Source organism: Acipenser ruthenus, chromosome 15 (assembly GCF_902713425.1).
Source record: "Acipenser ruthenus chromosome 15, fAciRut3.2 maternal haplotype, whole genome shotgun sequence".
Lineage (NCBI taxonomy): Eukaryota > Metazoa > Chordata > Actinopteri > Acipenseriformes > Acipenseridae > Acipenser > Acipenser ruthenus.
In genome coordinates, this window is record NC_081203.1 from 35,704,877 (window position 1) to 35,719,959 (window position 15,083).

General features: G+C 44.4%; 1 protein-coding gene across 7 annotated transcripts in view; it reads left to right on the forward strand.

Annotated features, from left to right (window-relative positions):
* The window catches only part of LOC117424829 (ena/VASP-like protein), a 54,117-nt gene that overhangs the window by 22,177 nt on the left and 16,857 nt on the right, over positions 1 to 15,083 (forward strand). For 5 of the 7 annotated variants that reach the window (XM_058988109.1, XM_058988107.1, XM_058988106.1 and 2 more), the window contains exons 2-3: positions 9,664 to 9,832; positions 10,343 to 10,520. In XM_058988109.1, the coding sequence (XP_058844092.1) occupies positions 9,664 to 9,832; positions 10,343 to 10,520 (347 nt within the window). Of the gene's footprint in view, positions 1 to 6,508; positions 6,644 to 9,663; positions 9,833 to 10,342; positions 10,521 to 12,740; positions 13,332 to 15,083 lie in introns of those variants that run through there. The other 2 variants (XM_058988108.1, XM_058988110.1) reach the window with 2 other exon arrangements.

A 15,083-nucleotide genomic window follows, 5' to 3' on the forward strand; every position in this document is an offset into this window, starting at 1 on the left:
ATCCAGGGAGACTTACAATTGTTACAAGATATCACATTATTTTTACATACAATTACATTATTTTTACATACAATTCCCCATTTATACAGTTGGAATCTAGGTAAAGTACCTTGCTCAAGGGTACAGCAGCAGTGTTCTCCTCTGGGGATTGAACCCACAACCCTCCAGTCAAGAGTCCAGAGCCCTAACCACTACTCCACACTGCTGCCCCATTTCTAACTCTAAAGTGTGTTGAGTGCTGTGTGACTTTTCTGAAATTATTTTTCATGGGGGACATAAATATTGACCGGGACAGGCATGCAAAATATAGACCGGACACTGCCCCAGCGGAGCAGCAGAGGGAGCTACTGAGTCAAACACAGCACACTCCACTGTTGTAGTCAGAATACTGTCTGTTTGTCATGTCATCACCACCATCATGTCAGTCTGTCTGTCCCCATTCATTAGTGCTCCGTGTGCTTCAATCTGGGGTGCGATGCTGTTTCACTGCACATTGCTAACCACCACATGTCTTTTAATCAATTGTATAAATAAACAGGGACAATTGTAAACACTTTCTAATTGCATCATTTAGACTGTATACTGTACTGTAGTATTAATGTCCCTTTTCAGCTTCGGATGCAGTTGTTTTGGTCATTGTGCATGTTCATATTAAGAGTATTCCAGCAGAACATAATGAGATATAGAGACTGGCGCTGAAGTGCGCAGCCTCGAGTCTCAACAAAGTTTAGTGGATGTAGACATGTGGCTCCACTAAAGATGCATACGATACAGAACAGTCTTGCTCTTTTAAAACGTAGTGTTTCAGTTTGAGGCAGGGCGGTTTCAAGGGCAGTAGATAAGCGTTGTTTTGCTAAACATTTCTGGCAGCCCCATCGAAGCAAGTTCTCTATTCAGCTTCCCTCGCATGTATTTCAGGACCTGTGCCGCTTCCCACAGCCGCTTACTCTGCTGTGTATCCTCAAAGCAAAGTGAAGTGCAAAAGCTAATAGAAAAAAATATATGTAAAAAGATTAGGACCTGAGTTTAACAGATTCCCCTTGCGCTTTAGGGTTCTTTACACACAAATGCAACAATCTGCTCTAACACAGCTGTAATTCACAACATACTGAGCACAGAACACAGCGACCTGCATCACATACCCTCTCCCAGCGATATCAAGGGCAACTGCATAACCTCTAACGCAGCTGTAACTCACAACATATTGAGCACAGAACACAGCGACCTGCATCGCATAACCTCTCCCAGCGATATCAAGGGCAACTGCATAACCTCTAACGCAGCTGTAACTCACAACATATTGAGCACAGAACACAGCGACCTGCATCGCATAACCTCTCCCAGCAATATCAAGGGCAACTGCATATATGGGCAAAGCCTGAATTAGCTAAAGCATTTCAGATCCTTCAGATAAATAATACATTTGTACTTAAAGCATTGCAGTGTGAGCTGCGGTATCGTCATCCCAAACCAAGTGCACATAGCGGAGCGGAAAACCCAGATGAATTCCTTCCAGTTGTGTTAAAGTGGAAGGCAGGTGGAAATGCACTGGGGACAAGCGAGCTGCAGTTAGATTGAAGCTAACCCGAGGGACCGAGTCCTAGAAAACCACAACGATTGATGGTTTAATTAAGACTGCAGATCTAATAGGACTGTTTGAAAGCATCAGCTGAGCTCAGACCCCTCTAGTGTTCTGCAGTTCAGTGGAGAGACGGGGTGAGAGATACGCAGAGAATATGATTTATTTTTGAACCTCTGCGAGAACGTGGTCTGACTGGGGAGGCGAGGCAGGTCCCCTGTTTACAGCACAGGCACTCTGCCAGCTGAGCTTCAGTCAATAGACTCACCAGAATCGCAATGAATCTGTCATCCACAGACATTGCTAGTAGACCATCTGGAGTAGCTGCCTGAAATAAATAAGGTTCTTGTGTAAGCATGCAACCTGGAATATACACACGCGTGTGTGTGTGTGTGTGTGTGTGCGTACTGTATAACGCAAATCAAATCCCAGCACCATGTAACTGGCCAGGTGATTAATCCAGTAAGTGGTTCAGCATTTGCCTCTGTTTTATCCAGCAGCTTTATCAAAGACACATCATTCATTATTCATTTTCCCAGCTTTGGCTGCGTAGCAGAATTACTGATTGTGTAATCTGCCAAGATAATGTAGTTTGCTTAGAGGATAATTGATGTGTGAGCAGACAGGAGCCAGGGCCCCTTTAGATCCTCAATATATTACATTGTATTACTAAAGGGGATTAGCTGCTGTATAATCACATTGATTTTAGATAGAATTCTGCATATTGTAGCAGTTCTCTATGCTATCCAATACATTGTGTAATAAAAACAAACAAAAAAAGCATTTTTGCAGAACCTTGTTTAAGTTTCTTTTTAAAGTTGTCCCTATTTTTAAATAATGTAAAATGTATGTAATGAATGCAGTGTATTACATGTATTCTCTACTGTGTCTCACAATACTGCACAGCACAGAACAATAGAACAAGACAACCTTTGGTTTGTCTAAAGAAGTTTGTTTTTCCTCTTGTAATGAACCGTATGACTGATTACGCATTGAGTTTGCTGCTGCTGCTCCTGCTGCTAATTCAACAGGAATCAGTGAAGCTGCTCGAGCCCCCGCTTGGGGGATGTTTTCAGACTCCACAGCGGATTTGAAGACGCAGTCTTATCCCAGGTTCCAGGTCAATATTCAAAGGGAATGCCCTGACAGAACGTGGCTGTGCAAGCTAATAATGAGTCCAGGATTATCTGACTTGATCTTTATGGAAGGGAAGCTGCTAAGTGTGCCGGGTCACGTGCCCATGTGGAGGACTGCACCGTTTGCATTCATGAATTATCCATGACATAAGCATGCAGTATGATACCAGGAGGCATGCTTTGCTGGGTCTGCTCTCTGTGATCTTTAGGAAGGTTGACAGGTTGCCTTCTGGCAGCACCAGGGCTGCTCTATGCAGCGGACATGTCAAAATCACTAGCACTCTGATTCGTGCCCTTGGATTCTGCAATGCAGGCCAGCCTCAGGCTGAATGTGACTTAATGCAGTGGCACTGAACAGGCTGGAGAAATGACATGTGAAGCTTTATGCAAATTGCCATCATCCTTGCAGGAAAACCATAAAATAAAGAAGAATGTGTAGCGCGTCAGACCGTGTGTGCATCTATTTAAAAGGATTAACTCATGCTTGACTAATGTGCTTGACTAATGTTAACCTTTATAGTCTGTTTCTAGGATTCACATTCATTCTGTGATTCACCTTGGACTTCAATGAAAAAAACAATCTCTGTAAGCAATGTGCAGACTGCATGATGTGTAGGTTTCGAGACACAGTGTGAGTCATGGAAATAGATTTTAATAGAAGACATCAACACATGTAGGCCTAAGCACTTGAAACATACAGCAGGCTTTTAAAATACATGAACGAACGCCCAGAACGACAGCGTATTTCTTCAAACAAAGATGTTGTTTAAAAAAATCTCGATCAGGGGCACGCAACCCACGGCCCGTTCTCGTCTCCCAGCGGCCCGACAGTGTGTTCATTTCATTTTATAGCGTAAAAGATTTTTTGACTTGCTTTTTCTAATTTTTTGCATATAAAGCAGCACTCCAACTCATTTAATGAGTCTTCCTCTCCTTTCTTAAATGCACAAACCCTCTGCATTCAAAGAACCCATTCCCATCGTAGGAGGCTTGTTGCTAGGGAGCTGACGTCGCTGCCCTGGGACTTTTACTGCGTTGCTGCCTGCTACAGCTGAACAACTCATCTGCTAAAATAAATACTGCTTCAGCGAGTAGATATTTCATTTGCTTTGTATTATTGTGCAATGCATGTGTATATGGTATAACAGTGCGATATTAATGCTTTGTTTTCAATTGTTTTGTATATTTTTCCCAGCTGGTCACATTAGGTTTAACTAGTTTTCTGGATATGCAGCCCGTGATAAAAGTTTGGTTGCGCACCTTTGATCTAATGGGAATAGTAAATATATATATATATATATATATATATTTTTATTGTTATTTTTTTTTAAGACTGCTTTTAGTTCCATAAGAAGTATGCTTTCATCTTGTCAGATGATGTTCTCACAAGTTATTTTGTATCAAAAAGAGGAACTATAATTTCCTGCCTCTGTAAAAATAGCCAGTGACTGTATCAGCACGACCAAAGGACTCTGGGCTTGGCATCTCTTTCCAGCTGCTAGCTGACGGTTATGATCCCCGCTGTGCTGATTGTTAATAGAAAGTCAAAAGCTCAGACGTTACAGGTATCCCAAGGTGTTGTTCTAGTATTTCAGTGGGCTTGGCAGTCCCTTCATGTATATGTATACAGAAGCCCCTTCATGGTCAGTTGTTTACTCTCCTGTATACAGAAGTTGAAGCTGATATACAAGCTGCATCTCGCGCTCAAGTTTCAGCATGTAGACCAAAGGATAGCCCGAGCTGTGCCTGCAGCCTGCCTGGCACACACTTCAGTGAATATGTGCCGGCAGATTGCCTCCAATGCATCTATATGGATAAATGTGTACTGTTGTAATCCATGGTAATAGAAGAGAAAGGTGAAGTGAAGTGAAGTAATGCTTTATGGTATATATATACTGTGTGTTATAGCAGTTCAGATAAACCCTGTGAAAGAACCCTGCTGAGTTATTTCATGAGAGGGAGAGGAGGACGTGAAAGCAAAGCTCTTTCACTAATTAGAAAAACAAATTCGGTCCCGTGTGCAGAACTAAAATTAGACTGTGTAGTATCTGTTTTAATTGGACTCTTTCTCCACTGCTGGAGACCTTAAAACAAATAAATATGTTGATTTAAATGATAGCTACACTGAGCAGCCCCCTCCCCTGCACACTGACATTCATCAGTGCAGCTGCATGACCACATACACCAATCCCAGACTGGCACTGAGGTCTGCTGTGTGAAGCACTGAGGGTTCAGAATGGCTGGATACAGTGTGCCAGGAATACGACAGTTAAACAGACAGGAAACCTGGACAAGGAGTTTACAAACTTGGATTTTGTTACTTAGTTGATAGGTTCTAGTTTTGTTAATACAATCAATAAATAGGTGTTTTACCTGTTTAAAAAAGGAGTTAATTAAACACTTTGAAAATACGTCCCAGAGCCGCAGAGTCCCGGGGAGGCTTGGAAAGCTGGAAGGTGGGATAGTTTGTAGAAACGTGCAATATATTTGCTGTACTTGCTAAAATAATTCAGACATCATTTTATGCTAGATATATCTTGCAGCATTATGTGTCTGTGGATATAGTTGTTACAGCGAGTGCTCCCTTTCATAGTTCCTTCAGGAGAGAAGAGAAAGCCACACACTGAAGTTATAATATGGAGGAAGGCAGCTAGAATGATTGTCTCTCTGCAGAAAGGAGGGTTTGTTTCAGGGCTGGTGAAATTCATTTCTGTTTGCAGACGTCATCCTGTGATTCATGCTGGTGTGCAGCTGCCTGTGAGGTACAGTGCTGTGATTCTGCAGATAGAACTGGAGGCCACAATTATTAATAGTCCAGCAACCTCAGGCTACCCAGAATACTGCAATGTCCTGTCTGCTCTGTGAACAGAGCCAGGGAAAGGAATTGAAGCAGACAAACAGGCTTGCTTTGTGTAAATGAAGGAGGGTGCCAGCCGTGGGTCTTGTGTGTCTGTGGAAATACAGCATGGTGCTGTTTATAAGGTGCGCTCGTTTAGAGAACTGTTACTGATATTATTCCTGGAGTCCCTCGTCTCCTCACCTGACAAGGTTCTGGTGCATGGTTATCCCATGACAGGAATCGGTAAGCAAGTCTGTGTTACAGTTTGTCTTTGTTACAATGTAACTGCCTATATCAGGAGAACATGGGAGACGTGATAGTGGAGAAGAACAAACCTTTGCAAAAACAAATAAAAAAAGAACAGAGGGATGTGAAAGTTGGCTGAAGTTCAGGCAGGGTTAGAAGCTTCCAGTCGCCCTGCTCACAGTCCTGAGTTTAGAAACTCAACCTTGTGTATGTGTATTATTGAAATGAACAGGGGCCAGGACTTTGAACAATCAGGCCCTAGCTAAATCTGCTCTGAAAGAACTGATCACACTTGAATGAGTCCCGTCTGCATCTGCAGGTTGACTGTTAGGAGTTGTTCTTGCAGCTATAAGGGAAGGGTACAATTTAACAGAGGTTGCTCAAACTCCTGGATATGGCAATCTTGAAATAATATAATGAATTGATGGGAGTTCTGAACCCCAGGAATGGGTGCAGCAGCAGCAGGGTTAGTGAGAGTTTCTAACCCTGGCCTTTGAGATTGGGTCTCATGAAAGAGTGTTGAAGTTAAGAGACATGCAGTGAAGCTGGTGCCGTTCGAATGAGCACAGAGTGTTTAGCACGCTTCTTGAACCTATAGTTTTGGTTTTTAAACATGACATGTTTCCTGTTGTGTTTCCTGTCTTTTAATAATACATTTTTTTTTTTTTAACAAAGTAAAGCTAGGCTGCAATAGCCACATCCTTCCAGTAAGCTCAAGGTCTGAGAGTGATCTTCAGCTCTGCTTGTAGTTCTCCATGAGCTATATCTATATCTATCGATACACATGGTATTCCCCTTCTAGAGGAAGCGTTTGCCAGCGGCTCAGGGCACAATGGCACCTCGGTAAGTAACATTTTCACTGCACTTTTGAGAAGTCTGACCAGCAGTCGAGATATCACAGCGCGCATTTTCTTTTTTTGGCTTTTCTTTTTACTGTTGTGCAGCCTGTAGGCTTCCAGTAAAATAATAAAAAAGGTCCTGTGCATTATTGATTATCACAGTGCAAGAAGTGGTCTTATCTTGATATGACTAACTGAAGGTCATTATCAGACAGTATTGACTGATTCTGAAAGTGAGTATTATGACATACTTTATTATATTATTATAACATGTATTGTTTTTCTAATGCTCATATATAATGGTCCTATTATACAAGCATCCCTGTGAGTGGAGCTTGTAATAATCTGCACATCTAATATCCATATCTAATATCCATATAGAATTTCAGATTACAACTTCATATTTTCAGTGAATACCTAACGGCACCCTTCACTTTCACCTGTCACCTATGATACCTGCCATGTCGGGATCATGTGACTTTTTAAGACCTAACACGTCGAGATATTGGCTTCACGCTGTATTCAGCAATTCTCAGGGTCTGGTTCAATAGTGGGTATTTTATTGATCCTAATAGTTGGTACACGGCTGTGTTCTATGATTCTCTCTGTAAAGTTCAGTTACAGGTGGTGTCACATGTTTACATACCATTCGATCAGATATGACGTTTCCCTTTATGCCCCTGGGTACATTTTGAATTTGTTCACAAAAGCTCCCATTTCCAGTTTGCCCGTACATTTCAAGTTGGCAGATGTGTCAGCCAATGCCTCCGCCTGTGTTAAAGACAGATTTGCTGATGAGAAGTTTGGGATTTTACTGGTGGTAGCACGCCGATGCTATCTATCAGCAGTGTGGCTGCCCCAAACCTCCCAATGCAAAACTGGAGATCAAAGCCTCGTCCACAGACAGCCTTGAGGAATCCCTCTTCCAGGACTGTGTGTGTCTGCCTCCCGCACTGATCTGCACCCTCAGAGACAATCACAACAAAAGCATCCTGTATCAGAGAGCAGAACATGAACCATTTAATTAAAACTGAGTAACTAAATCTCATACATGTCAAGGATCTTATTTGCATAATCAATGAATCAGTCGTGTGACGGACAGCGATCCAGAAGTGTGTGCTGCTTCACCGTGCAGGTCCCTCCACAGCAGTGTGGTTTCCTGTCTCCTGTTCAGTGTAACTTTACTTACTGAGGTGCATCTGGGTACCAGCAGCCTTGAAGCTAGTCGTGCTGTGTGCTGGTTATTCTTAGTCGTGCTGTGTGGTTTACAGGGTCCGCATTTAAGATTTAATTCAGCTGAGCAAGTCAAGAGTACCAAGAGACTCACAAGTTGTTTTTTTTTTGTTCAAAATCTGTGCCCAAAATTCACTGCAGTAAATACAGTGTATACAGTGAGTGTACAGTCTCTCAAACTCACTGCAGTAAATACAGTGTATACAGTGTACAGTCTCTCAAACTCACTGCAGTAAATACAGTATATACAGTGTACAGTCTCTCAAACTCACTGCAGTAAATACAGTGTATACAGTGTACAGTCTCTCAGACTCACTGCAGTAAATACAGTGTATACAGTGTACAGTCTCTCAAACTCACTGCAGTAAATACAGTGTATACAGTGTACAGTCTCGCGAATTCACTGCAGTAAATACAGTGTATACAGTGTACAGTCTCTCAAACTCACTGCAGTAAATACAGTGTACACAGTGTACAGTCTCGCGAATGCCCTCATGAAACTATCCTCAGCAGTTTCCTAGCTCTGCTTTTTATTGTATTTTGTTGCCTAAATTCAACATTCTATGATCAAAACATATATAGTTGCCTTATAATTTTAAAACTATTTTGAATGCAGTTCTATTGGCTAAATATGATTTCTGAGTTACTGTCTAACTGCATTTCCTGTGCTCTTCCGTTTAAAAAAAAGCATGCCCACACAACAGAGCAAAACCAAAGCTTTCAAAACTCTCAGTTGACAAACTGTTTGTTTCGATTCCAGAACGGTTTGATTCTGTACATGCAGTAAACACTGCGCATTCCTTCCTCTTCCGATTCCAGAACGGTTTGATTCTGTACATGCAGTAAACACTGCGCATTCCTTCCTCTTCCGATTCCAGAACGGTTTGATTCTGTACATGCAGTAAACACTGCGCATTCCTTCCTCTTCCGATTCCAGAACGGTTTGATTCTGTACATGCAGTAAACACTGCGCATTCCTTCCTCTTCCGATTCCAGAACGGTTTGATTCTGTACATGCAGTAAACACTGCGCATTCCTTCCTCTTCCGATTCCAGAACGGTTTGATTCTGTACATGCAGTAAACACTGCGCATTCCTTCCTCTTCTGTTGCTTCTAAAGTTTCTTTGCTTCTGCTTCCTTCTGTGAATGTATTTCAGACTGCCCTCCTTGCCAAGCGACAGCTCAGTCTGTTTTTGCACGTCTTATTAGTGCATTGGTCACGCTGTGTTCCCACTCTGGAGGTTTATTTACAATGTTCTGTGTTGACTCCAAACAGCAGCATTCCAGAACGCTTCTGATTTTGTGGTTTTCCTGCCCGTGTCGTAACATCACGACGGTCTCTCTGTCTACCCCTCCATCACACAACACTGCCTGTTACACAGAGCATAGGGAAATCATGGTAAGCGTTGTAAAGCATTGTAAAGCACGGGCTAGTGTGGTACAGACGACAAGAAGTCATTAAAGACAGCTCCCTGCAGCAGGTCCAGGCACTATCATTTTACAAAGGGGTTATCCTTTATTTACCTGCTCTGTGTTATTATCCTGTGCTACACAAAAGCTGTTCCAGTTTTTTTTGTACAGGATTCATGAAGGTATAAGACATGGTATAACGAAACAGCCTAGTCTAGCTTTTAATAGAGGTACATAAATCAAGTGCTGACTGATGGTTAATGCACACAGCCATGTATAGCATATCTTACGCTCAGGCTGTCGTGATGCTTTGCTTTATTTTAATATAGTAGTGACGGGCCGTGTCTCATGTTCTCCTCTCTCCTCTCTTCTCTCTTCCAGTGAGCAGAGTATTTGCCAGGCTCGGGCCTCTGTCATGGTCTACGATGATACCAGTAAGAAATGGGTGCCAATCAAACCAGGCCAGCAGGGGTTCAGCCGGATCAACATCTACCACAACACTGCCAACAACACCTTCCGTGTGGTGGGGGTCAAGCTGCAGGACCAGCAAGTGAGCGCCGGCACTGGGGCACTGGGGCGCCCCCTACTGAGGGGGTTTAGAAACTCAATAAGCAAGGAGAGACGTTTCCAAAAGAAGTCTGTCTCAGTGTCCATGATTCTGCAAAACATTTCAACCAGAAGTCTTTCACAATGTGCAAATGTTTTGACTAGAAGTCTTTCTCAATGTCTTCAATTCTAGTCAAAACATTTGCAGAAGTCTTTCTCAAGTCTTATGACATTGAGAAAGAGTTCTAGTCAAACCATGTGTCAATACTTATTACATTTCTTTTAATAAATTCACTACTATTGAGAGTTTAATAGTTATGGATGTTATTTTCACGGACACTTCATTAGTTGTGCTTCTACTGGCTAACTACTATTTCATGATAAGTATTTTGTTTTACACTATGGTCCTAATAGTTTAAATGTAGCTTCTTTAGTAGAATGCATGTCTTGAACCTCCAGGTGTGACGCATGTTACAGCACACAGACTTACCTTCCCTTTCCCTCCTGATTTCAGGTAGTTATAAACTATTCCATTGTGAAAGGACTGAAGTACAACCAGGCGACCCCCACCTTCCATCAGTGGCGTGACGCGAGGCAGGTCTACGGGCTGAACTTCGCCAGCAAGGAGGAGGCCACCACCTTCTCCAACGCCATGCTGTTCGCTCTCAATGTGCTGAGCACCCAGGATGGAGGTAACAGCGTCACAGCTTTACAGTTTAAGAGCAGGGTGCTGCAGATGCTATGAGGTGTGCAGTAATCCAGAGTGCTGATGCTGTGAGGTGTGCAGTAATCCAGAGTGCTGATGCTGTGAGGTGTGCAGTAATCCAGAGTGCTGATGCTGTGAGGTGTGCAGTAATCCAGAGTGCTGATGCTGTGAGGTGTGTAGTAATCCAGAGTGCTGATGCTGTGAGGTGTGCAGTAATCCAGAGTGCTGATGCTGTGAGGTGTGTAGTAATCCAGAGCGCTGATGCTGTGAGGTGTGCAGTAATCCAGAGTGCTGATGCTGTGAGGTGTGCAGTAATCCAGAGTGCTGATGCTGTGAGGTGTGCAGTAATCCAGAGTGCTGATGCTGTGAGGTGTGCAGTAATCCAGAGTGCTGATGCTGTGAGGTGTGCAGTAATCCAGAGTGCTGATGCTGTGAGGTGTGCAGTAATCCAGAGTGCTGATGCTATGAGGTGTGCAATAATCCAGAGTGCTGATGCTGTGAGGTGTGCAGTAATCCAAAGTGCTGATGCTATGAGGTGTGCAGTAATCCAGAGTGCTGATGCTGTGAGGTGTGCAGTAATCCAGAGTGCTGATGCTGTGAGGTGTGCAGTAATCCAAAGTGCTGATGCTATGAGGTGTGCAGTAATCCAGAGTGCTGATGCTGTGAGGTGTGCAGTAATCCAGAGTGCTGATGCTGTGAGGTGTGCAGTAATCCAGAGTGCTGATGCTGTGAGGTGTGCAGTAATCCAGAGTGCTGATGCTGTGAGGTGTGCAGTAATCCAGAGCGCTGATGCTGTGAGGTGTGCAGTAATCCAGAGTGCTGATGCTGTGAGGTGTGCAGTAATCCAGAGCGCTGATGCTGTGAAGTGTGCAGTAATCCAGAGTGCTGATGCTGTGAGATGTGCAGTAATCCAGAGTGCTGATGCTGTGAGGTGTGCAGTAATCCAGAGTGCTGATGCTGTGAGGTGTGCAGTAATCCAGAGTGCTGATGCTGTGAGGTGTGCAGTAATCCAGAGCGCTGATGCTGTGAGGTGTGCAGTAATCCAGAGCGCTGATGCTGTGAGGTGTGCAGTAATCCAGAGCGCTGATGCTGTGAGGTGTGCAGTAATCCAGAGTGCTGATGCTGTGAGGTGTGCAGTAATCCAGAGTGCTGATGCTGTGAGGTGTGCAGTAATCCAGAGTGCTGATGCTGTGAGGTGTGCAATAATCCAGAGTGCTGATGCTGTGAGGTGTGCAGTAACATAACGTAGTAAGAGGAATGTAAGAGTATCTAGTAAATGGCATCTGAAGAGAGTTGCTCCTGAAGGCTTTCCTGCTCTCTAGCTCCTGGATTGATCTGTTTCTTAGCGGCTTGAGCTGGTTGAAGATGTGACCCCCCCTCACTGGTTCCTGAGTTGACTGTGCTTGCCGAAGCCGTAGCTAACACAGCAGGGTTATTTATCAATCAGTGTCGTATAGTGCTTCGATACTATGTGGATCCCTTACTATTCCCAGTACACTGCTGTATAGATTTTGGTTTCTGGCTCTCCAAAAAGGTTTGTCACTGTGCCCTCTTCTGGTAATGCGTGGCAGTGACAGCAGATTTGCCAGTGTGAGAATTGGCTAATGGATCTCAATAAGACTAGTTAGCACTGATCTCAATCACCAGCTTCCTTCATACATGCGTGCCTGTGTACAGCTCTCATTAATAGGAGCCTGGTTCTTCTATTCCCAGGCCAGCACTTCCAGGCCCTGTCACAGCGCGGGGAGCTTGCTGAATGTCATTATTACAGGGGGGTTGAAACACACAGCACCGATCTCTGTGAAGGTTTCTGCTGTGAATTCTGGAAGCACGTTTCTTATCTTCTTTTTATTTATTTTTCGGCCTGGAACAGGCTCTTGGTTTATGCTTGATAAAGTCAATGTTTCTTTTTTTATTGCATGATTAGTTTACAAGCCTGGTTGAGATGAACTCAACTGAAGCAGGTCAAATTCATTGAAGCTCTTTTTTTTTTTTAAAGCTCAAATCATGGGTAATGGTTTTTCATTGATGACACCATTGTATTATTTTTTTTTTGGCTGGCTCTAAAATGTCTTCGGATTTGCGAGACAACTCCTTCAAATACAGTAGCAATGGTACACACACACCCCCCCCCCCCCCCCCCCCCATATTGAGCCGCTGCTCAGTTCTTGGGTCAGCGTCTGTTGGCTGTGTTTACCCAGGGAAATCTGCCCTGTGTTTCATGATTTTAGATAGCCAGGTTCCGGTTTCCCTTCAGTAATACACTGTGATCCCCAGCCCATTCCACACTGACATGAGGAGTGACAGGCAGAGCTGCTGGTTCTCAGGCTGCACTGGCGGCTGGGGACTGGAGGCAGGAGAACTCTTCTCCTGTTTCACCCCTCCGCTGGCTCTGCCCGCCCTGACTCATATATGGTGGAGGGGCTCCGATGTCAGCCTGCCTCACTGCGGAGCCCCCATTGGACAAGCCCACGTCCGAAATATCCCCGGAGTCTCCGAGTCCTTGGCAGCGCTGCTGTAGAGAAGGGGAATGCTGCTGGCCTGACTCTGCTGCCCAGGACTCCCCTGCCTGTTAGAAATCGGTTCAGACGCTGCTTCCACCCGATGAGAGCTTCAGCCCCGGACTCCCGGGAGTCCTTCATCACAAAGACAAAGGAGTACCTGCTGCCGTGTCTCTGCAGGCTCAAGCTGAGGAAATAACCTTGCTTGCTTTGTTTAAAAAAAGAGAAGATGCCTGGACAACCGGCCCAGGGAGTCCGTGCTAGAGGAATCATCTCCACCACCATCAACCTCAGCAGTAAGTGCAGAATATATTCCTTTGTAAAGAGAAGACATGCATTTAATCTTGATCTGTGTGCATTCACTGTGTCTATATATATACATACATATAGTGTGCTGTACATGCACACCTTTCCTCTTTCCGTTCTCGTGCAGTCCTGCAGTCGTTTTACTCGACTGTCTTATAACCCAGCTGCACACCCACATATGTATGTGTTTAGGTTGTATTTTTCAACAATCAACCATGTTTGTTTAACATCAGTATAATTGCCTTCATGCACATCCATATGCAGGAAATACCTTTGAAAATCTAGCCCACAGCTCCTATCCAGCAGGTTCTCACAATAGCCCTAGTGAAAGGACAACTCAAGCCACCAGCAACAATCAGCCGCTACCACCTTTCAACAGCCACTTACAGCAATCACTCAACCAGCCGGTAGCAACAGCAGCACTCTTCTCTATAGACAGAGAGCACAGGTCATAGCCAGAACACACTGGAACACACTGGAAATCTCTCCTGTGTTATGGAGGTTAATGCCATATGCATCACCTAGCAGAGATTGCACTGTTCCACTAGAAAACCATTGTAACCACTAGAAATAAACCATGACAATTCACCTGCACAGACAGCCTTACAGTGCATTAAAGCACTGTGGAAACTCCCATACGACCAGCCCTTCCAAGTCCAATGTGCTGTTTGCTGGACTGTCTCTGCAGTAAGGATGCCAGGAGCAGGGAGCTACAGACAACAGGCACATTCAATCAATCCCAGTCAAAACACTGGGATGAAGGAATGTGATGATTTAAATAAGTACAACAAGTTCAATGGAGATGAGGTTCGGACAGTGTCCACATCAGTGACAATCAGAGTGGGCCATTCACAGGGGTCACAAGTGCTTCCTATTGTTATCAGAGTGGGGCACGGGGCATTCACATGGATCACAAGTGCTTCCTATTGTTATCAGAGTGGGGCACGGGGCATTCACATGGATCACAAGTGCTTCCCAATGTTATCAGAGTGGGGCACGGGGCATTCACATGGATCACAAGTGCTTCCCATTGTTATCAGAGTGGGGCACGGGGCATTCACAGGGATCACAAGTGCTTCCCATTGTTATCAGAGTGGGGCATGGGGCATTCACAGGGATCACAAGTGCTTCCTATTGTTATCAGAGTGGGGCACGGGGCATTCACACGGATCACAAGTGCTTCCCATTGTTATCAGAGTGGGGCACGGGGCATTCACAGGGATCACAAGTGCTTCCCATTGTTATCAGAGTGGGGCACGGGGCATTCACATGGATCACAAGTGCTTCCCATTTTAAAGGCTAAACTGGGCAAATTCAAAAGGAGAGAGGAGATCTTTTCAGCTTTACTGCTGGCTTGAATAAAGCTCAGATTTTAGCTAAGGCTGCGGTGTGGAACACTGTAGCACGCAGTTCCATGCCATGCACAGTGTATAGGGATAATCGCTGTTCACAAAGAGCAACATGAGCGTGACTGCACAGCAACTCATTCTCATTAAACTCAGTAGCCTATTCTCCATATTGGAAGAGGACCTCTAGGGTGAGATGAAGTTACTTTTAGGGCGAGCTCTTGTTTCAGCTCAGTGCTGGTCTGTGTAGCAGAGGGGGCGGGGGAGGGGCTGTAAACACACAGCCGTCTCAAATAACCTGCTTTATCCTGATGTGCAGGTCCCTCTGTGCTGGCACTACAATCCACTGTGAAGGCTCACAAGTACATCTGAGATTGAATAATAGATCTCACTTTT